The sequence below is a fragment of the Bos indicus genome, chromosome 2 (genome assembly GCF_029378745.1).
Source record: "Bos indicus isolate NIAB-ARS_2022 breed Sahiwal x Tharparkar chromosome 2, NIAB-ARS_B.indTharparkar_mat_pri_1.0, whole genome shotgun sequence".
NCBI classification, from domain to species: Eukaryota; Metazoa; Chordata; class Mammalia; order Artiodactyla; family Bovidae; genus Bos; species Bos indicus.
In genome coordinates, this window is record NC_091761.1 from 15,086,784 (window position 1) to 15,111,350 (window position 24,567).

General features: G+C 38.6%; 1 protein-coding gene across 1 annotated transcript in view; it reads right to left on the reverse strand.

The window, feature by feature from the left end:
- ITGA4 (integrin subunit alpha 4) overlaps window positions 1–24,567 on the reverse strand; it is a 96,422-nt gene that overhangs the window by 22,427 nt on the left and 49,428 nt on the right. Inside the window, exons 15-17 of the mRNA XM_019969847.2 lie at window positions 21,751–21,905; window positions 9,848–9,997; window positions 7,573–7,649 (exon numbers count right to left, since the gene is read on the reverse strand). Coding sequence (XP_019825406.2) covers window positions 7,573–7,649; window positions 9,848–9,997; window positions 21,751–21,905 — 382 coding nt within the window. The remainder of the gene's footprint in view (window positions 1–7,572; window positions 7,650–9,847; window positions 9,998–21,750; window positions 21,906–24,567) is intronic.

Consider the following 24,567-nt stretch of genomic DNA (forward strand, 5'->3'; position numbering starts at 1 on the left):
TGTTTCTGGAAGGATGAATGATAACTAGCAAGGCAGAAACTCTTCTAGAGCTCAGGTAGATTTCAGGGCAGAATCTGACTCAGTGGCAGTGTGCTCTTTCTCCCAGCATGTGAGGCGATGGCTGTGACTTGCTCATTCTTGTGCTGCAAACCTTTGTGTTACGTTAGCACACATCTGCTTGGTGGCTTTGTGCTTAAGGGCAGGGGGGAGATGTGCACAAACACGGCTGTCCCACAACCCCTCCACTTCTCCAGAACCATAGTACAACTAAAGGAACCGAAGAAGTTCCAAAAGTAAACTTCAGCTTGACATTAAAGTTTAATTAAGACTTGTAGAAGAGCTGCCTAGAAATAGACATTTATAAAATATTCTGGCTTGTAACCAAAGCATTAGTCACTGAACACCTTTGGGAAAGAAGTTGGCACTTAGACAAGCAACAGAAGGTGAGAGCACTGCATAAACAGCTAGGTTCCAAGACAACAGCAAATTAAAGAGAAACACACACTGTTCGCATTGCAGCAGCGAGGCTCCTGGTCTATTTTCCATTTTTAAGCTATTTTGCCGCATTATCATGATTACGATTCTACTCTTTGTGTATGTGTGTGTATACATGTACAGATACATATATATGCATATATCTTATTGTACCTTGAATCATTAACAAGGGGCCGGCAGAAAGAGACCCACCAGCTTTTTATGTGAGACAGAATAAAGGACCAGGTGCACATCTGGAAGTGCGACAAGGCTGAACCAGAGCTTTTCCTGGGAATCGTAGTTCATTCTTCATTAAAACATGCATAATGCAGACTTGAAATTTACAAAGAAGCCTAGAATCCACGTAATTTAAGCAGATCAAGATACTGTGTACATACAGAATCGTAACTTAATAAGGGGAAAATAGAAAAATGATGTATTTCAGCACCAGGCTCTATGTTTTTCCTGAATGAATGCTATTGTTCTGTTTTGTGCAAAATGCTTCCTAAGTCTTAATATAATGAATGCATTTTGCCTCTATAAGATGAATGACTGCTTCATAGCTAACATGAAGCAGTCATGAAGCATGACTGAAGTCATGAAGCATCTTTTTAATCAAGATGCTAGAACAAAATATAATATGCATTAATATGTACCCATGTCAATGTACATGAGTCATTTATTTGACAAAAAACTAACCTGCAGGAAGTGGCCTACAGGCCCAAGTAAATATGTCTCCTCTTTTGTCTTTATTACTGACTTTGGGAAAAAATTAAGCACAGGAAAATTTTAATCTGCTGGGAAATATCAGTTACCTGACATTTAAGAAGATTTTACTGAATAAAGACAAACTCATTGAGACCCCAAGGAGGCTAGCAGAAGAATATGACTGGAAGACTGAACTAGTAATTAGAATGTTTAGTGTATAAAGCATACAATCCCTCGTCCCCAGACTCGGTGACATCAGTGAGGCATATATTCCTAATATCAGCATTGTAAAAATGGACAAGTGTTGTTAGACTTACTCTTTTGGGGGTAAGAAAAGCAGTGCAGTTACACACTGCTCACGGTCTGGCTTCCCTGGAGGCTCAGCAGTAAAGAAACCACCTGCAACGCAGGAGACTCAGGAGACTTGGGTTTGATCCCTGGGTCAAGAAGATCCCCTGAAGAAGGAAATGTCAACCTGCTCCAATATTCTTGCCTGGAGAATCCCATGGACAGAGGAGCCTGGCAGGCCACAGTCTTGTGTGGTCGCAAAGAGTTGGACATGACTGAACAATTGAGTGCACGTGTGTGCACACACAGTCTATCCAACTGTGATCTCCGTTCTTATCTGCTAACAGAACCCTGGATTATTCAAGCAATAGGGAGTGTCCCCCATACTGCAGAAGCTAAGGTCCTTGTTTGGCTTCAGGGAGTCAATTTTGACTAATCTAAGATCATGATGACTCCATCCTCCTTCAACCAGGAGAGATTCAGGGGGAAGCCTGTGACACAGTCTGGTTCATCAGGATAACAAGTCTGCTCAGACACTTCCCTTCCTCGAAAGCCAGCCTCAAGAGGACATGGAACTTTGCTTCCGCCCCTTTCTGTTTATTGGGAAGCTTGATGCTGTGACAGCCATCTGATAACCACAAGAGAAAAGCCAGGAGAACTGGAAAGATAAACATGAACCATGAATGTTCAGATTTTGGTAGTTTTGCACTGAACCTATCCACCTTCTCCAGACTGCTGATTCTGCAAAATTATTAAATGCCTCTCTGCAGTAAGTTAGTGTTAGCCTAATATTCTGTTACTCACAGTTAATAGCCTTCCTAACTGATAGGAGGGCACTTTTGGTCAGGAAACACCTCCAGCTCTTACCCTGGAAGCGTGATGGAGGTACAGAAGAGAAGTAGTGTCAGATCAGTCATCTCCATGAAAGACTGGATTCTCAGCTGCTGGTGTGATGGCTGATACCTGCAACTGCGTTTGTAAATTCTACTTGGAATGTTGATAAAGGTATATTTGGTCATCTTCATTTCTCAGTGTAAATCCATTTGAATGGGGTTTACTGACCTGAGAATTTAGAGATTCAGGAGGAAGCCTCCACTTCATGAAAACATGAAATGGAGTGCATCAGTGCTATTTAGCTTGCTGCTGACAGTCAGTCATCGCAGTCATCAGAAACGCATGTCCTTGATGGAGTAAGTACATTCTCCTGAAGCAGGTTTGTAGCTCTGAGACACAGACATGCCATCAGGGCCAGTGAAGTCACAGTTGGGAGAAGGCATAGAACATATGATTGCAATTTGCCTACCATGACTGAGAAGGCAGGTGGGACTCATGTGTGAAAGGCAGATTTCTGTCTCATAGAGTACAATTTATTAAAATGCAAAGCAGTTGGTCATAACTCTTCACCTGTGGGCCTAAAAATTCACTAGACAAGTTTTCACTTGAAAACTCTTCAAGTAAGTTATCATTTGATGTGATGTGTAGTCGCTCAGTCGTGTCCGACTGTTTGCGACCCCATGAACTATAGCCTAAACACGCTCCTCCGTCCATGGGATTTTCCAGGCAAGAGTACTGGAGTGGGGTGCCATTTCCTTCTCCAGAGGATCTTCCCAACCCAGGGATCGAACCCAGGTCTCCTGCACTGTAGGAAGACACTTTACCATCTGAGCCATCAGGGAAGTCCTTCAATATATAGTTATCATTTACCTAATGGAAATAGCTTGTAACCTTTGTAACTGATGCAAAAGATGTGGGGCTTATACTTTACACTAGCTTTCAGGCCACTTCAGGCTTCACAGAACTGAAAACTACTGACCTAGGCACAGTCAGCAGCACTCTTGGGACATAAAGAAACAATAGACTCTGGACATTAACCAGTACATACTCAGAAAATGTCTAGAATTCATTGGCAACGGTTCATTTTTTTTTTTTTTTTTTGCCAAATAGAAACTTTTTTGGGGATATGGTCTATAAATATCCCAATCATAATATTATAAAAAGTAATAACATCACATGTCCATGTGTACCAGGCTTTGTGCTAGGTAATGTATTGGTCTGCATCACTGCATTTTATTTTTAAAACAACCTTACAGAGTAGGTACTATTTTACTTTCTTATCGATGAGGAAGGAAGTTTGAAGAGGTTGAAAGTCTTCTCTTAAAAGGTTATTCAGCTAGTAAACCATAGATAAACTTGAACCAGGTTAGTCTGACTTCAAATCTAAACTCTAAACCACAGTGATTCTTGGATTCTTAGATTTTAGTTTGATACGAGCCACTGATAGCCTTTTTAATAATGAATATCTCTGGCCTGGTCCCCATGGATACTGATTTGGATGGTTGGGGCCTAAGAGCCTGCATTTCTACCAAGCATCCCAGCTGATTCTCATGAAGGTGACTCTAAGACCACATCTTGAGAAACAGTGTCTTACCATACAATCATAATGGACTATTCATATTTCGACTATAATAAGAAACATTATTATTTCAAGTTAAAATGCAAAGTAGGGAAAGTAACTTCTTATTGTGAGAAATATGAAGAAAAACTGATAATTAAATTAATAATTAATTCAGGAAGATATATTTTAATTCTTCAGGAAATTAGCCTTCTTCATAAGTTCCTATAAATTTCAACATTTTTTTCATGGGCCTGAGAGATTGCAATGAAAGATGAGGAGGTGACAGTGGGGGTGTCTGATTTAAAGAGATGAAAACACCACTTAATTATATCTTGGATAATCTTTCCCACACAAAATTATTCTTCTTATCAAAGGCTCATGACAGCCAGCCAAAGTACCAGGAAGACCAAGCATTTTAGGAAGAAAATAAATACATGAATGGGAAGGTTATAAATTATTCATCTAATATTTCAACAAAGGCACCACAATTACATGCTGAATTATGAAGTAGTTAGTGGTTGCTGTTTTAGGACTATCGAAGCAGCCAATCTGGATAATTTAAGTATAGAGTTCAATTATCAATCAAATGGGTTAGGGCTTCTTGGCCCTCAACTGTGGATGCTCAAGGCTATCCTGGCATTGCCTAAGTGAAAAGAATTAATTTATTCTCTGCCATATGTTATCCCACCCCAGCAGGGTACTCAGCACTTTGTCAACCTTTTTACTCATTCCTGGTTGACTCTCCATCCCATTTATTACAGTTATTTTGAATCTTTTCCCGTTCCCTTCACAAGGTCCCAAACCCATCCTCAAAGCCCTCACTTTCCATTTACAAACTCAGTTTTTATTCTGGCCATCCATGAGTTCTCTATATTTCCCCTCCCACCACATTAAAATTTCTTAATGTCAGCATCTGTTCACAGTTTCTTAGCTCAAGATAAAGAAAAATCTTAATTACTTTCTAAGCCTAACCCTTCTCCCTGTGTCTGATCCCCATGCTGTTTCCTTCAGGACCTTGCTGCATTCTCAGCAAACATCCATTTGTCACCTAATAGCATTCCGGGCACTGTATTTTGCATTAGGGACACAAAGATGAAAATACAGACACTTGAAGCAGCCTATAGGAGAGTGTGGAGATGGACAATGATAGTGGTGAGCACAGGTGCAATGGCACCAGGACCACTGGAGGACTCAGGTTTTTGTAGCTGGAGACAGAGGCGGGGGGCGGGGGTGCTTTACCTAGGAAACAGCTGAGATTTATAACATAAATAAGGGCTAACCACATAGGTAGGTTGAAGTGAAAAGATACAGAGGCTCAGGAGAGGATGGTATGGCCAAGGAACCATAAATATTCTGCAATCAATGGACAAAAGTTCAGTGGAATTGCTAAGAAAGAGCACTAAGGACTTCAGATTTTAAGATTATAATGAACTACTAAAGCCCTGCTATCATAAGTGTAAGTGAGAAAACTCACTCTGGAAACATCTTGGTAGAGGAATTCGAATAATGCAAAGTCAGACACCAGTATCCCAGAAAGCAGTTAAGACCATTGATTCAGGCAGGATATTGAGTGCCTGGTTCGGAGAAATAGTCGTAGAGATAGAGTAGTATGATGGATAAAAAGTATATCTGGTGGCCGTATTATAAGGCTGGGTAATTTATTTGATGTCAGGGATAAGAAAGAGAGAAGGGTGCAGGCCGAACTCCAGGTTGTTGGCTTCGGTATCTAATGGTTGTATCGTTGGTGGATAGTGACAAGGCACCCAATAGTTCATGTGTGATAGGCATTGGATGAATGGGTGTGGAGCTCAGAGGCATGATCTGGCATCAGCAGTAGAGGCAGGCCAGGGGAGGTCATAGTTGTGAGTAAGATTATCCAGGGAAAATATGGGAGAGTGAGAAAGAGCCAACAAAGCCAAAATCAGTGATCCTCCAGCACCACTGAGAAGGAGGGGCTAGAGAATTAGCAACACAAAGAGACTGGGAGTAGGATGGCATCATGGAAATGATAGCAAAAAACATTGAAAAAGGAATGTGAACAGTTGCCAAACCCTTCACAGGAGAATTCAAGCAGGATCTGAAAGTGTCCCCTGGATTTAAGTAGTCTCTCTGTTCAATTTATTCTTTTCCCTGCCTTTGATCCTCACATTTGCTTATATTGTCCCATGATTAAATAAATAACCTTTGATAAATACATAAATATTCCCTTAATCACTGATGCTATCATTATGCTACAACTGCTCAGACATTTCTATGTTAAAATTCGCTGGTGTCTTTCTATTTTTCCCCCACGAGTCACATTTTAAGTGCCAACTTCCATGACCTTTCCTTATTCATTATGGTTTCCGATCTCTACAAAATTACAGTATTAAGTCTCTCTTTTTACATTTTCCATTGGCTAGCTCACCATGGACTTGATTTTCCTCTTGGTTCTATGAAGTTTCTTTTCCAGTCTCCTGGAGTAACTCCTTATTCTTTTTAAGCTTTTTAAATGAAATTTATCCACGCTTGCCAAGATTTGGTCCTTAGTTCTTTGTGAAATTTCCATTTTGACCCCAGGCATTTTCCCAAGTCACTAATGTGTAGAGGACCCCCAAACACAATCCTGAACTAGATTTTCCAGTGGAGAGCTACATACAGAAATCTCACCAAACTCAGATTACCCCAGTTTAAACCTGCTTCCTTTATATCCCTACCTCCCCAAAAAAGTCTCCCATTTTCCTGCCCTGTCAGTGATGCCTCCTTGCCTCTCTCACTTTTCATACACAACTAGCTCTTAACCTGAAGTATAGATCTCCAATCTTCATTTTTACATCTTCCCTTCCACATGCAGAACAATGTCAATAGAGAGGACATAAATATGATACAAAATTACAATGGTTTATTTCACAAACATTTATCCAGTTTGCACTATGTACACTATTCTAAGCACGTTACATGTATTCTCTTTTTTCTCTTTCCCTTCTGTGAATTTAGAAAAGCAAAATGGTTTATTCCCTTTCAAATGTGTCACATAAACTTAGAGATTTTGTGCATCAGTCTCAACTTGTGCATCAGACTTCTCTGGTGGCTCAGATAGTAAAGAATCTGCCTACAATGCCAGAAACCTGGGTTCAAACTCTGGGTCAGGAAGATCCCCTGGAGAAGGGAATGGCTACCTACTCCAATAATCTTGCCTGGAGAATTTCACGGAGAGGAGCCTGGTGGGCTACAGTCAATGGGGTTGCAGAGTCAGACATGACTGAGCAACAAACACTTACACTTCACTAAACTATGTTAACAGTTTTTGGATGATAAAATGCTAAGCATTATGTAATAAAGGTTAGCTCATTTTGCCACTAAAATTCTATTAACAGGCACTTTAAAATGTCTGAAAAATAAATACAATTATATTAATGATAATCTAAAACACACTTACATCCTGAAATACCTGAGTTATCAATAAAAAGATTAAAATTATGCCGGATAAAACAAAACCATGGTGCTCAACCATTCTTATTCTTTCAATAAGTGGTCACCTTTGAACGTATGCTTATATGACTGCTGTATAGATCACTTAGTCTTTTTCAGCATAATGCTGCTCTTTCCCAGGTCTTTAAATGTTGTTAATCCCCAATGATTAGTTCTTAGTCCTTTATTCTTTAGAACCCACATGCACATATAAAGTGCCCCATCCTGATGAATAACAGAGAGCAAAGTACACTTACTTCAAAAATCCAATTTTTGCAGAAACCTGTAGATCAGCAGTACAGTTTTCATGGGCACAAAATCTGGCAAAGTTTATCTGGAAGTAAAATGACAATATTTTTTATTTTAGTTAAAATCAGTAGGCCTATTTCCATGTTTTTTAAAGAATAATTTATCTACAATACATAAGAAAAAATTAATATAGCAAATTGATAACTTTCAAAGAGTTCAATTTGAGAATTAGAAGGTTCAGCTAACAATTCCAGGACTAAAGGAACCAAGTTCTTGCAATAGGTAAATTTAAAATCTAACTGTGTTAAGTAAAAAAAAAAAATTCTTTCATAGTAGTTGTATAAAAAGAAGTTTAATCAAACTGTGATAGTAACCTCTGTAAGAGTGTAAAACTTGTGCTGCCAAGACTTTTTCATTGAATTCCTCTCGATTTTCTGGTGCTGCCATGGGATCCTGCTTATTATGCGTAAGCATGATACAGTTTTCACAGGTGGTAGAACAGTGACTTTATATTTGTTGAAAATAATAAAATGTAGAAATTTTTACTGTGAAGATACAGTGAATGAAAACAAATGATAGTTTATCAATAGATTCCAGAATTTATTTAATTCCGAGCATTTTAATAGGACCCAGAGATACTGTAAGGTACACAGGAAGCCCTTAGGTATAAGCTGGACAAAGAAATACAGACATAAAAGACATAAAAAGAAAGAAAGCAGAGAGGGGCAGGTGAAGGGGGGAGAGAGACAGAAAAGAGAGAAATCTAGAGAGTCAGAGGAGGGGCCAGGCCATGAAATGCAGAGTGAGTGGGGCACTGCCAAATGGCATGTCAGACCAGAGACTGCCTGTGCCAGGCGAGCACAGGGAAGTGTAAGTGAAAATCGTCCTCTAGACGACTTAAATATAACTTTTTCCTTCTACTCTTATTTGTGAAGCAGGTTGTTTGAAGAATCAAAATGTAGCTCATTTTAATATAACTACAAGTTGCTAAGATTTGAGCTTAGGTACTTAAAATATTGAGATGTTCATTATTAAAGGCATTTAAAGGTAGTTGATATTGAAGGCTGAAGTTCAACAAAAGAATGAAAAAAACTGACTTCCATGAATATTTTCATACAAGGGTATAGAGGAAATTTGCTCTTAAGTTATCATCTTTATTTGATTTAGCACAGAGAGCAGACAGTGCTGATTCTGAGCTCAAATGTCTTAAAGTGACTTAGGGGCAATTTTGCCTGGACAGGATATGACCTAGACCTTTAAATGTCCTTTTCCTCTTTTGCATTCTGTGTGCTATAAGTGAATGTTTTAATGAGTACTTTTACCACAGCTCCAAACAGCCTTTGACTCTGTCTTTTTGCTGTTGGATAGTAAAAGTCTGAACTGGATTCCTGGGAATAAACTGTCAGTGAAACTGATAGATTTTGGCATACATTTTAAAAAGCAGTTCACTAGTTAGCATGCAGGATCAATCTCAAAATGCATTTAGATCCTGAGATGTGGTTGAAAAGCATATGCTGCTGCTGCTGCTGCTAAGTCACTTCAGTCGTGTCCGACTCTGTGCGACCCCATAGACGGCAGCCCACCAGGCTCCCCCATCCCTGGGATTCTCCAGGCAAGAACACTGGAGTGGGTTGCCATTTCCTTCTCCAATGCATGAAAGTGAAAAGTGAAAGTGAAGTTGCTCAGTCGTGTCCGACTCTTAGCGACCCCATGGACTGCAGCCTACTAGGCTCCTCCATCCATGGGATTTTCCAGGCAAGAGTACTGGAGTGGGGTGCCATTAAGAGAAACTGTTGTGTAATTAAATACCATGTTTATAAATGCCATGTTTATAAATGAGTAAAATCTGACTAATAAGACATGAATGAATATGTGGGCAAGGTGAGTGAGAGGGAGACAAAATGAAAAAGGAGACAGAAAATGAGAAAGATAAGTTGAACACACATGATGACCTGAATAACTTGTGAATGCTGCTCACTTCCATTAGAAGTCCTTGCTAGAAATATACTTTCTTCATTGACAAGGTATCGAGAAGAGAAAATTAACATTTTATGTATATGTGGGAAATCACTGCTATGACTAAATGCATAGTTAAAAGTATTCAGTTCAATATCCTAAAGGGAAAATAAAAAAGAATGGAAAACAAGACATACCATAAATCTTTTTTATAAAAAAATTTCATTAAAATTTTAAAAAGATTCACTTCCACATAACTATATAATATTAAAAAAATTCTTTAGTTTTATGTCACATAACGTTTCAAATAAAGAAAAATATTCCTACTGTTTTCTCAATGATGTCTTTTTCTTTCTTCTGCTGAAGAATTGGCTGAAGTGGAGGGAATTCCTCTATACTTCGTTTACTGACGACATGATGCCCCAGGTGGTAAGTGGCTTCAATCTGGATTGGGGTGAGGATGTCCCGTACATCTTTCTAAAGAAATTGAAAACCATATGAATTAATAATAAAAATGCCTGTAAATTAAAAAATATATAAGCCCCCTCTTTTCCTACACAAGGCCAAATACAACATGTGGAAGTGAAAAAAAAATATCCTTTCTTTTTAAGATATACTGTTAAAAAATTGAACTGTACATTTTCACTCATATCAAAGGCATTCATGTTTATTAGGAAAAAGACAAAAGTTATTAAAAAGAAAAACCAGAACTATCTAATAGATATAGAGGTGTGCATTTCAGCATATTTTCTTCTATGCTATTTTCTCTGCATATAATTTTCTTATTAGTTGTTACAGTATATCTATATTTATTGTGCTTTCACATTTCACAAAGAAAGAGTTCTTGGATTTATCAATTACACAGGGATTGTAACCCATTTGGAATCCATTTTCCTCTGTATGACACTCTAAGTTTAATACCTTACTAATTTTTATACAACATTTATCAGTCTTAATCTTATCTATATGTGATCAAAAAGTCTGAGTGATTAGAATTTTAAATGGTACTGTCTTCTGCCCCCAAAGAAACAACTTGTGAGTTTATTCCTCTGATTGTCAATTCATATATTTTAATCTTTATTTCTACATGCAGGAATTATTTTTCTCTCTTTTAAAAACACTTTCCCATGAACTTAAAATTTATATCATCTTTTCCATTTGATTATTCAATAGCCCCTTTGTTAAATGGGAATACACTGCATCACTATCAAAATTATCTGCTGACATACACACACACACTAAAATAACTTGAAATAAATAAAATAAGAAAATAAGAAAGTAAGTTCAAAAGCATTTGGCATTCAATTAAGGAAATGCTTCCCTAAATAGTAAAGGTGTTCAAGAATCCCAAGTCGGTAAAAAAAAAATATAGAAGTCAGGTTAAGATTAAAAAAAAAAAACATGGCATTCCTTAGAAAGCAATTCTCTGAGCCCTGCCTAGATGGATATGCAAATTTCAATATATACTAAACAAAGCAGACTCATTTATTTTTCTTCCTGTCTTGCTATGACAAACCTAGACAGAGAATTAAAAAGCAGGGATGACATTTTGTTGACAAAGGTCTATATAGTCAAAGTGAAGAGTGAAAGTTGCTCAGTCATGTCCAACTGTTTGTGACCCCATGGACTATACAGCCCATGGAATTCTCCAGGCCAGAATACTGGAGTGGGTAGCCTTTCCCTTCTCCAGGGGATCTTCCCAACCAAGGGATCAAACCCAGGTCTCCCACATTGCAGGAGGATTCTTTACCAGCTGAGCCACAAGGGAAGCCCCTATGTAGTCAAAGCTATGGTTTTTCCAGTAGCCATGTATGACTGTGAGAGTTGGACCATAAAGGAGGCTGAGCACCGAAGAATTGATGCTTTCAAACTGTGGTGCTGAAGAAGACTCTTGAGAGTCCCTTGGACAGCAAGGAGATCCAACCAGTCCATCCTGGGGAAATCATCCATCAAGGAATTCAACCCTGAATATTCATTGGAAGGACTGATGCTGAAGCTGAAGCTCCGGTACTTTGGCCACCTGATGTGAAGAACTGACTCATTGGAAAAGACCCTGATGCTTGGAAAGACTGAGGGCAGGATAACAAGGGGTCAACAGAGGATAAGATGTTTGGATGGCATCAACGACTCAACAGACATGAATCTGAGCAAATTCCGGGAGATGGTGAAGCACAAGGAAGCCTGGTGTGTTGCAATCCATGGGGTGCTAATAGTCAGACATGACTTAGTGACTGAACAATAACAACAAGGAGCATGGACAAATAAGAGTCCACTATAAAGTAATCCATGAGAATTTATAACAGAATTCAGTTGACCATTTAAACTGCAAGAAATAAGAAATGTCAAGGGCAAACCTATAGAAAAAGTATCTTATGCACAAAAGAATTAAAAATAGATACAATCTCAGGATTTGAGAAGGAAGCTCACAATCAGACAATGCTGTCCACCCACATAGGAACTGGGCTTCCCGGGTGGTGGTGGTGGTAAAGAACCCGCCTGCCAATGCAGGAAACATAAGAGATGCAGGTTCAATCCCTGGTCAGGATCCCCTGGAGGAGGGCATGGCAATCCACTCCAGTATTCCTGCCTGGAGAATCCCACGGACAGAGGAGCCTGGTGGGCTACAGTTCACAGGGTTGCAGAGTCGGAGACGACTGAAGTGACTCAGCATGCACACAGGAGCTATGCAGTTTTTCTTTTCTTTTTTTTTGGTATTATAATTGTTACTATACTCAGAAAATATCGCACTCATTGTCTTTCACACTAAAAACTTAAATGTAAAGCTTGGCTTGACTCTAGTTTTCATATGCCCATTTCAATCTATCAGTTCAGTCACTCAGTCGTGTCCAACTCTTTGTGACACCATGAACCACAGTACGCCAGGCCTCCTTGTCCATCACCAACTCCCGGAGTTTACCCAAACTCATGTCCATTGAGTTGGTGATGCCATCCAACCATCTCATCCTCTGTTATCCCCTTCTCCTCCTGCCTTCAATCTGTCCCAACTATAGTTCTTGTTAAAAAAATAGATTCAGCAAAGTCCCTCTTGACCATTAAAAGAACTCAAGTGTTTTCACTAGGACTAGACGTATTAATTTTAACTATAATTGAGTTATATCTATGAGGTTTATATTTACACTTAGTTCCTTAGTAGATCTATGACATTGTAACTGACAAACATCCTAGTGAATAATGTCAGTGGATTTCGTTTACAGACAATTCAGAGTTGGAGTATTAGCTTAAGCATTTCTATCTAAAGGCAGATTTCCAAAGCTCATAAATTAATAACCCCTAATGAATAGAAAATGGAGAAGGAAATGGCAACCCACTCCAGTGTTCTTGCCTGGAGAATCCCAGGGACGGGGGAGCCTGGTGGGCTGCTGTCTATGGGGTCGCACAGAGTCGGACACAGCTGAAGCGACTTAGCAGCAGCAATGAATAGAAAAAATACCTATCATAAGGATTATAGCTATGCTGCTTATATCTGTATTAATTTTTGATAAAAGTTAGTTAATAAATATGACACATCACATAAAAGACTACACCTATTCTATGTCCTTCAGTTGAGTTCACTCGCTCAGTTGTGTCCGACTCTTTGCGACCCCATGAATCGCAGCATGCCAGGCTTCCCTGTCCATCACCAACTCCCAGAGTATGTAATTAAAAAAGGGTGTAATTGTTTCTTCTCATCATTAACAACATATATATATGGATAAAATCAAGTGGTCTGAAGATAGAGTTGCTGCTGCTGCTGCTAAGTCGCTTCAGTCGTGTCTGACTCTGTGCGACTCCATAGACGGCAGCCCACCAGGCTCCCCCGTCCCTGGGATTCTCCAGCCAAGAACACTGGAGTGGGTTGCCATTTCCTTCTCCAGTGCAGGAAAGTGAAAAGTGAAAGTGAAGTTGCTCAGTCGTGTCTGACTCTTTGCGATCCCATGGACTGCAGCCCACCAGGCTCCTCCATCCATGGGATTTTCCAGGCAAGAGTTCTGGAGTGGGGTGCCATTGCCTTCTCCCTAGAGTACTAGGGTTCAAACCTCAGGTCCCTCCCTTGTTATCTATGTAACCTTGGACAGATTACATAACCTATGGACCAATTACCTCATGTGAAAATGGTTGGCAATAGTGATTATGACACCTACACTTTATTGCTGTGAGGATTCAGTGGCATAATGTATGTTAAACACTTAGCTCAATGCTTGGTATGTATTAAGATCTTTTATTTTTTTATTTATTTATTTTTTTTAAACTTTACATAATTGTATTAGTTTTGCCAAATATCAAAATGAATCTGCCACAGGTATACCCGCGTTCCCCATCCTGAACCCTCCACCCTCCTCCCTCCCCTCCCCTCCCTCTGGGTCGTCCCAGTGCACCAGCCCCAAGCATCCAGTACCGTGCATCGAACCTGGACTGGTGACTCGTTTCAAACATGATATTATACATGTTTCAATGCTATTTTCCCAAATCTCCCCACCTTCTCCCTCTCCCACAGAGTCCTTAAAAGATGTTAAATATGATAACTATTATGTGCATATATTACTTCAAAATGTAGCCATATAAGCCAACCAAGGAATTACAGAACTTTAGTTTCTTATAATAAATTCTGGTGACTATTTTGGAGGAGTGAGAAAAAATAAAATCAGTCTGTTGCCAACTAATGAACACTAAATAAAAAATGAGCTACATTTTCTACTAACACAAGTATTCCTTAGTCGATAAGTCATATCCGACATTTTTGCGACCCCGTGGGCTATAGCCCACCAGGCTCCTTCTATCCTTAGGATTTCCCAGGCAAGAATACTGGAATGGCTTGCCATTTCCTTCTCCCAGGGATCTTCCTGACTCATGGATCAAACCATGTCTCCTGCATTGGCAGGTGGATTCTTTACTGCTGAGCCACTAGGGAGGCAATTAGACTTGTCCTAATGAAGTGGTACCTGGAAGATGTGCGGCATGACTCAAAGCACTCAAGACTCTCATGGCTTTCCCATGCTCACACATGGAGATGTTTTTATTAGGTTACTTGGTAAGTGATCATCTCAACCTGAAACCTTGACCATATAGGAATGCTGCAAATCAAGGTCCAAATCCCAAGTTATTGACTTGTGAAAATGGAACAGCTTGAAGCCCTGAGTATTACAATAGCAAACTTGATTAAATTATTCCCAAGGTGTAGGGCTAGACAGCCACTGATTGTCCCTCCACATGTCCACTGTTTTAATTCTTCTCAACAAGCTTGCTTTGACCACATCACATGTTATCTAATTCATACTAATTTTCCACAAGGTCTTCTCTACATCTGGTGTATATTACTTTCATTATCCTAATTAGCTATTAATTATGCTTTTCTCACAATATATAAAATGTACGTGTGCTTTTACAAGAACTGTATTTAACAGATATTCACACTTACTTAACTTTAACAGCTTCACCTAAGGACAGAAGCTATAATATCAAAAATGTCTTAAAGTGACTAATTAATATATAGGAGGGAAAAAGTAGATTTGCTTAAAATTTTTAATTTGGATGGGCATGTGCTATCTATATTAAAAATAATGAAGATTCCATGCCACATTTTTATGGACAATTACATAAAAATAGGACACTCACAAGCATGCAAATTAGCACATGCCAGAAATTACACAAAGTCTGCCTTATTGTCTGATTTCACAGAAATCTGTAGTATGGCCAACTTGAGAATGGAGCTGTAGGTTCATGTCCTCCTACTGTGTTTATGCAGTGAAGGAATTTATTTAAAGGGTGGAGCCAGAAATATTTTTAAAATATTACTGAATGAAAAATGCTGTTGAGGTATAAATAAACATGTGAAGATATCTATTCATGGGTCTACTCTGCAGAAGGCAGGATCTAGGGACACAAAACTGAAAGTCAGTGTCTATGGCACAGTTTATAACCCATAAATCTACACATGTGGTGGGGGGATGAACAGTCTGATACACAGAGACAGGTGCAGAACAGGGAGAGCCACTAATCTACACCTGCAAGGGCAGGGGAAAATGCTCACATAGAAGACTCTTCAATAAGGAATGTGATCAGATTGGTGTTTTTGAAATGCCGCTCTCGTGCCAATGTGGGAAATGAGTTGGTATGGGAGAAGGGAACACTAGGGCAGATTGGAATCTGAGCCAGGAAGGCCATGTGTAATTATAACCGATTCATCTGCTAAGTATGTTTCAGAGGGTGAACTGTCCAACATCTGAGACTAAAACTTCCAGAGAAAAGATAACATCCCCAAGACAGGTACTCTAACCATTATACCAGTAGACTATTCTCAGGTTTTTTTCCTCACAGAATTATTTAAAAAGCACTGAGAACACATCATCTATAAATTTCTTAAACATTATTCAATTAAGGGCCTTGTTTAATGAGCTGTGCTAACTCTAAGAATACAAACATGGAAAAGATAATATCTTCAAAGACCCTGAATCTAACAAAGAATTACTATATGTTGGAATAATCAATCTACTTCTAGGATACCATAAAATCAGTACAGTTATATAGTTTGCTTGCACTTAGATTTTCAGCAGAAAGTCCATAGTGTGTTGAGGTTAAAACATAACTACTTTGGAGCAAATGGTACTTCATTAAACTATGTATAAACTTTGTATAGCTTAAAAATATAAGCAAATAAAATACAAATAAATATATTTACTAATCAAATACACATTCATTTTTTTGAAGTTATTACTGAAAATGATGGGTTTTAGAAGTCACCCAAAGACTCATGTAACAAAATAAAATTCCTTTATTTCAGAAACCTAGGATTCAGAGAAAGCAAAGAAAGAATAGTCTACTAAATACACAGGCAGGTTGATTTCATGCTTGTTATAGAACATGCTAAGGCCACTAAGCTCATTGGCTCATTTGTTCTCTTTCCAAACATCAATCTCTTTCCAACATGCAGAGATTCCATCAAGATCAATTAAGAAACATCATCGCTAAAAACCTTAAGGTAAGTCTCACTAGCATGGCTGCTCCAACATTTCTAAAAAATTGTTGACAATTATTGATTAGGTTTTGCTAAATCAAAATAGCCTCAAAATTATCCCCTGTCCTAAGCTCTTTTCCTAAGAAGTCGCTAAGACCAAATCAAGTTGTACTTACGAAGGCAACAAAGACAAAGATTAATTTTCATATGCTTACATGAATGAGGGAACATTTTCATAAAGGGAAAAGTGAAATCTAATACAATTCTGATAGATAAACACTATAAGTCATAAAAATTAACCATTTTTTCCTATCATAGCAACCTTTTATTAATTCCCAACTCTAAATTCTAGTTTCTTCTTTCATGACATCTAATAATTTAAAGGCTCTAATAGCAAAAATTAAAGCTTGGCATAATTATAGACAACTAAAATACGGAGTTCTATAAGGAGAAAATAATAATTTCTACCTTCCTATTTTCTGAAGAACACATTTTGACCATTCACATAAAACAATCTTATGTAATACCTGTTTTAATTATGTGTAGATTAAGTAGACTTGAGAAATCTGATATGCTTACCAACCAGATAAATGACCATATAGTCTCAGAAAAATAACATACCAACAAATTTATATTCCAGTGATGTGATAATTATTAATTGTTAAAAATGTCTACCACATTCCAAGAAGATCTAATACATGAAACTAAAAGGTGATTAAAAGATAAGGATGTAATAAAAGTCAAGATTTTTGAGAATATTTGGAATTTTAAAAATAGCCAAGTTTTCTACCATCAAAGACTGTGACAGGTTTTTAAAATATAAGTAGGGTTAAAAACTTTCATTTACGTGAGATCACCAATGGATTGTATGAAAGAATAAAAACAAAATTCAATCATTTCCTCACCTTCAGATCCCAATGGCTCTTATATGTTGTAAAACTGATGAGATCTTTCTTTGCTTACTCCTCAACTCTTTCTTTTCTCCTTTGTGTCACACTGTTGGCAGACCACAACCACGGTTGACTCTCACCTACTCCCACCTATCAGGCTGAATGTGACTGGAAAAAACCACAGCCCTACTGACTCATCTCACCGTCTGATGCAACAGAGAGCCTAATGCCATCTCAGGACCATACTATTCCCTCTCACTCTCTCACACTCTGAGAAGACTATTTCACATCTTCCTAAACTCTAAACACCACCTCTTCCATTCTAACTGAAGCTAATGACTTTGCTTCTTACTTCATTGAGAAGATTAAAGCAATCAGAAGCGAACTTCCAGTCCTCCCCCACACACGTGCCCAACATCTACACACAAACAAATGAACTATGCACGTGCCTACCGTGAATCAATCCTTCATTTGTACAATTAAATTCCACTGCTTTTGCCTTGAGAACTTTGCTCCAACTATTCTTTCATCTATTTCCTAAATGTTTCACTCTATTAGAACATACCTATGAGCATAAAAACATGCTATTCCTCTTATCTTAAAAGAAAAATAAAAAAGTCACTCTACTTCTCCTGCCGGCTACTGACTCCCAACCCCTTTTCTTCAGTCCCCTTTGGAGCAAGAATCTGTGAAAGAATAAACTACTCTCTGTCTCCACTTCTTCTCCTCCTTTCCTTTCCCCCTACTATTCCTCTGAAATGCTGTTGTTGTGATCACCAATAGCTTCTACATCGCCAAACCCAACGGTGAGTTCTTTAGTCTCCATCTTATGTGACTAAGCAGAAGCACTGAAAACATCATCATGCTCTCCTCTGTACCCTGCTTTATTCACTCCACTTCCAGGATGCCAGGAGCTCTTGCTTTCTTTCCTTACTGATTGGTCCTTCTCGTCGCCATTGTAAGCCTTCTCTTTCAATCTCTTCATGTTATAGTGCCCAGAGTCCAGACCTTGGCTCTTTCTTCCTGTCGTGATCTCAGCCACCTCATATGCCTTGAAACCTCATTCATATGCCGAAGAGGCATTGTATTTCCAGTTCCACAGCATTCTCCAACTCCAGATGAGTATATTTAAATGCTGAATTGCTCTATACACTTACAAGTAAAACAAATGGCTTCAGCTCAGCAGGTCCACAACTGAACTTCAACACTGTCCACCCGAGAGTTGTTTCCCTTGCCCTATTGATGAAAACAGTATTCTTCTAGTGGCTTTGGCTAACAACCTTGGAATCATTTTGGAGCCTTTCTCGAATGTTAGACATCAATCTTTCACTAAATTGTGCAGAATCTGCCTTCCCCTGTTTCTCTCCATACCCACTACCACCATCTTCACTGGAGCCATCATCTCTCAGCTGACTTACTGAAGTATCCTCTTCTTCCTGTGTCAATCTGCCTAGTCTCAACACAGCACTTAGGAAGCAATTAGAGTATTCCTTATTGTTACTCAGTTATATCATGTCACCTCTGCTCCAAACTCTACAATAGATCCCATTTTATCTGGAGAAAGAAAATCACAGATCTTATGTGATCTGACCTTTTTTTCTACTACTCTCCACCTTGCTCTCTTTTCCAGCCATCCTTGCTTCCCCATGATTCTCTAAAACAACCAGGCATGTTGTTGTCTTGAGGTGTTTTTTGTTTTTGTTTTTTACCTAATTCTTCTTTCTGTACTGTTCTCCTCCTGGATGGGGGATTCTCAAAGCACAGTTTCCCAGCTGGCAGCATCACCATCACCTGCGCCCTTTGTAGAACTGGAAACTCTCAGGCCTCACTGAAGTTACTGAATCAAGAACTCTAGTTGGGGCCCAGCAATCTGTGGTTTTAACCAGCTGCCCAGGTGATGCTGTCAGATGCCAAGGTTGAGGACCATTGCCCCAGGTATGTACCCCAGGCAGGTACACTGCCCCTGGTAACTTCCTTGCTCCCTTCAAGTCTTTGCTCAAATGTCACGTTCTGAATGAAACTCGCTCTGACCACCCTATTTAAAATTGCACCCTTTACTCCTTCCCCAGCACTCTGTTGGTTCCTGTGGTCTGTCTGCCCTCCTTTCCTCTTTCCATTGCCCATATGGTGGCTCAGATGGTAAAGAATCTGCCAGCAATGCAGGAGACCCAGATTCATTCCCTGGGTCAGGAAGATCCCCTGGAGAAACAAATGGTTACTCCAATATTCTTGCCTAGAGAATTCCATGGACAGAGGAGCCTGGTGGGCTAGAGTCCATGGGGTGGCAAAGAGTCAGAAAAGACTGAGCAACTAACACTCTTATCTTCCTCTAAAATACTATAAAATTTACAAAAAAATTACATTTTGTTACACTGTAGTTTATCTCACCACACTACACTATAAGCTCTATAAGGGTAGTAACCTTTTTTATGTTTTAGTCATTGACCTATATAAAAGTCTCAAATAGAACCTGACACCACATAGGTACTCAATATCTATTAAGTTAATTGGAAGGAGAAGTAGAGCTTAATTGGTATAGCCAACAGAACCTATACAAAGGAAGCATGCTCAAGTAGCAGGCAGGTTGTCCTGTGAGACGTGGGGGCTGTGGGCCTGAGAACATAATTAAAAAGTATCACCTTATTTAATTGTAAGGGGTGCTGAGGTGGAGTGCGTATGTATAATACACCCCTGACATGGAATACGTTTTAGAGAACAAAGGAGCAATTCAGTTAATGTTTCTGAATGCCTTGGATACCATGCCAGTTGGGGTGGGGAACACACACATTATATTTCATCTCTTCCCAAATAACAGCTAGAAGTCCTTGACAGAACTCAAGGTTAGGACAGCTGCTTCTGTAGTTTTAACACCTACCCTTTGGATTTGTTGCAAGGGAGGGTGTTGGAGTAGCCTTCTGACTTTCTATGTAATAGGTTTAAAATGTCCCAGACAAAAACAAGGTAAGTTAGAAAGGAAAAACAACATTGGAAGAAACGATCATTTTTTAATAAACAGTCCCACTATGTACCAATTCCAGAGCTAAATGCTATTTTTGACCGTCAGTATGGCCCAAAGTCATGGCTGTAACCTGCTATTGTCGCTACCATGGTAACACAACAAGTATACATGTAACTAACACAGAAACCTTGCTCAATTGTCATTTCGGGGACAAGCTTATTCTGAGGAATGTGCACAATTGTGATGGACCCTTAGTCATAGGAACAATACCAAGAAACAGGACCAATAAAGCAGATCAGTTTACTGCCATTTATGCAAGTTCAACACAATATATTTATCAGTGTCTAATGCTGGTCCTTTTATTATCTTTAAAATGGTCTCAGTGTTAGTCTCTAAAATTGGTTAACTGGAGTAAAATTAACTGTCTAGAATTTTTTTTAAAAAACTCTTTAATCCCCACCATATCAATGATGGTTACTCTAATATCATTCTATACTTTGGCTCTCAACCATTTAATAGCTTTACCCTAGTACAATAACAAAAATTGTTAAGGGAAATGAGGGAATAGCATAAGGATTATTGCTCTTAACATTTAATAGTCCTGTTGCTTGTTTGCATTTGCTTAGAATAAGTATCTAAGGGAAAATTAAGGTCTAAGCTGAGGCTACTATTTGAAATCCCAGAAAGGGCTCCCGGGAATAGTTTGGCTTTTTTGTGACAATAGATTTTCTGATGAAGTACACCATTCCCTAATGAAAAAGGCCTGGCACTGCTTCATACGATAAAATGTGACCAATGCAAGGAACGTGATGATCAGTTTGGGAATGAGTGTTTTAATAAAAGAAACATGAAATCGGCTATGCTTTGGCAGAATACACACCAAACCATCACGAGAGCCATCATCCTGGCCCACAGATGATCCCCACCACACGACAACTGTGTGAGTTCCCACTGACATCACCAACGGCGCTGGCACAGAGACAAAGGCACAATCCAAACGCAGCCACATTTGATTCTGCTTCTTAGAGTCACACAAAAAACAAACCAGCCTCCATAGCCTCCGCCCAGCCCCAACATCTACCGGGCATAGATCTGGGGCACAGCAGAGCTACTCGATATTTACATTTTGAGGCAAGCATGTAAACAGAGATGGGGCAGTAACAACTGAGGATAGGAAAAGGCAAATCTTTAAAAACAGAGATGCACTAAATGTGATAAATATGAAACAAAGAAGCAGCAGTAAGCAGGGTTTGAATTATCCAGGTCATAGGATTGTCTAACATCTAGACTACAGAGTAGTAGATTAGATAGTTCAGGAGGCATTAACACTTTTCACTATGTTTTATAAAACATACCAATGCAATAAGAATTAAATGTATTGATAATACTGAAGTTTACATATCTGTTAATGAAAACAAGTTTACATTACCCGCATAAATGCTTGATGTGTTTTGCAGCTAGTTGCTTTGCTCTGTACTTTAATGCTTCTTGTAATCACATCATAAGTTCCATTGGAAGAAAAGTAAAATCTCGATGGAGACTCTGTCTTTCGGTTCACATCCAGGCTCATGTTATAAAGCAAAACTGCAGAAATGTAGAGAGAATCGCAATGAATATAATTATATACAGATATTTATTTTCTTTATCTTTGAAGTGATAATAGTCACAGTTATATAGTATACTGGGAATATATTAAATTGTCTTTATTAAATAACTTTCTAAAAACTAACCTGAAATATGAAAGAGGAAACAATCTTAAATGTATATTTCAAAAATTATTTTTACAAATTTTAAAACAAGAATTATAAACTTTGAAAATTAACATCTTTTGTTATTTGCTTAATCCTCCCATATATAAACTGGAGAAGGAAATGGCAACCCACTCCAGTATTCTTGCCTGAAAAATCCTATGGACAGAGGAGCCTGGAGGGTTATAATCCATGGGGCTGTCCAAGGGTCAGACACGACTTAGCAGTTAAACCAATACCACCATCCATATATAAACATTTCAAAACTACAATACCAAAGTTGTCACTAATAATAAAAGTTCTGAGTCAAGTTTCAGCCTTCGTTGAGTCCTTTCGTCATTAGAACATCTGACTGAGGAAGAATAGGCAGAGTACTACACGCAAGTATCACCTGGAATAATTTTATCTTGTGTGGTTACAGAACTAATTTCATATATGATTTGCTGCTTCTGCTTAGTCGCTCAATTGTGTCCAACTCTGTGATCCCATGAACTGTAGCTGCCAGGCTCCTCTGTCCATGGAATTTCCCAAGCAGGAAAACTGGAGTGGGTTGCTATTTCCTTCTCCAGTGAATCTTTCTGACCCCCAGGGGTCAAACCTGGTCTCCTGCTGGGCAGGTGGATTCTTTACTACTGAGCTACTATGGTTTGGGTTCATTTATTTTCATTTGTTTCCAATTTGAGGGGTTGCTATCTTTCTATTTTTTTTAATGAAGAGTGAACACATGATGTAAGAGTCAAACGTATATAACAGTTGCCTCTGACATCTCCTTGCTAGCCCTAGACGCTGAGTGTTTCTCTTCCTTATCTTTATGGGTTTCTGGCTTGATCTTCCAGTATTGATTTGTGCAAAAACAAATGTAGTCAGACATTCTCTCGATAAATATTCTGGCAGTTTGATAAGAATTTATTTCAAATCTGACATAGTAAATGATCATCTGCTAAAGAAGATCACCAATAAACAAAAAGAAAAAGAAAAATTTATAACAACCATAAAATTCCAAGACTGATCTTATTAGGAAAGAAAGATCTATTTCTTGGATTTAAAGGGTTCTTTGTCAGAGTGGTAGCTGTCAGAGGTGAGGGGTGCAGGATAGGAAATACAGGTGAAGAAGATCAAAAATACAAAATTCCACATAAGTCATGGGGATGTAATGTATGGCATGGTGAAAGTGAAAGTCGCTCAGTCATGTTCCAACTCTTTGTGACCCTATGGACTCTACTGTTCATGGAATTCTCTAGGCCAGAATATTGGAGTGGGTAGCCTTTCCCTTCTCCAGGGGATCTTCCCAACCCAGGGATCAAACCCAGGTCTCCCGTGTTGCAGGTGGATTCCTTACCAGCTGAGCCACAGGGGAGCCCAAGAATTCCTAAGTGGGTAGCCTTTCCCTTCTCCAGGGGATCTTCCCAACCCAGGGATTGAACCCAGATCTCCCACATTGCACGTGGATTCCTTACCAGTTGAGCCACAAGGGAAGCCCAAGAATACTGAAGTGGGTACCCTATCCCTTCTCCAGTGGATCTTCCTGACCCAGGAATTGAACCAGAGTCTCCTGCATTGCAGGTGGATTCTTTACAAACTGAGCTACCAGGGAGCTGCAATTAATTATACTGTATTGCACATTTGAAAGATGCTAAGAGAGTAGACCTTAAAATTTCTCATCACAAGAAAAAAATTTAAAAAAATTAAAAAAAAAAAACAAGAAAAAAATTTGCAATTATGTATGACGAGGGATGATTGTTTTGGTGACACTTTCACAATATACACAAATATTGAATCATGTTGTACACCTGAAACTAATATAATGTATGCCAATTATACCTCAGTGTAAAAAATTGAAAAATAAAAAAGTTTCCTTGCAAAACAAGCTACATCTAATAGTCTTCTGAAATGTCATTCATTACACAGGAGCAATAATTCATAAGTGGTATTTGAAATAATTTATATAATTCCTCAAGTGTTCATTTATACTTTAGGAGTAACTTATTCTTCTGGAAGGATTTTATCTACTTACTTCAAGGGAACATAAATATAAAATCTACATCACTCCTACAAACTTCAAATGAATCTTGCATCATTCTTTATATTTAGAAAATAAAACTCATCTTCAGAACTACAATAACCAAGATTCAGTGCCTCAGAGACAGAGTTGCAATTGAAATTGCCATCTACAAATTCATCACCCTGAGCTCAGACAAGAAGTACATGAAAGAAGGGAAATAAAAATCCACTTGCAGTAAGGGCAAAATGTCCTGGTTTTACTAAATATGTTTACCATGTGAATTATTTCTCCCAAGGAGTCATTTTACAACCACTATAAAGTGTGCTTCTGCAACAATGCTATGATTATTTATGATTTTCATATATTTGTTTTCAACCATTTAAAGAAGTATTTGGTCACAAAGGAATTGGCAGTACAACAAACACTGATTTTCCATAAAGGAAAATATATTTAACGTGTATCTCTCAGATAATCCATCAGCTTGCCTGTGTCACTG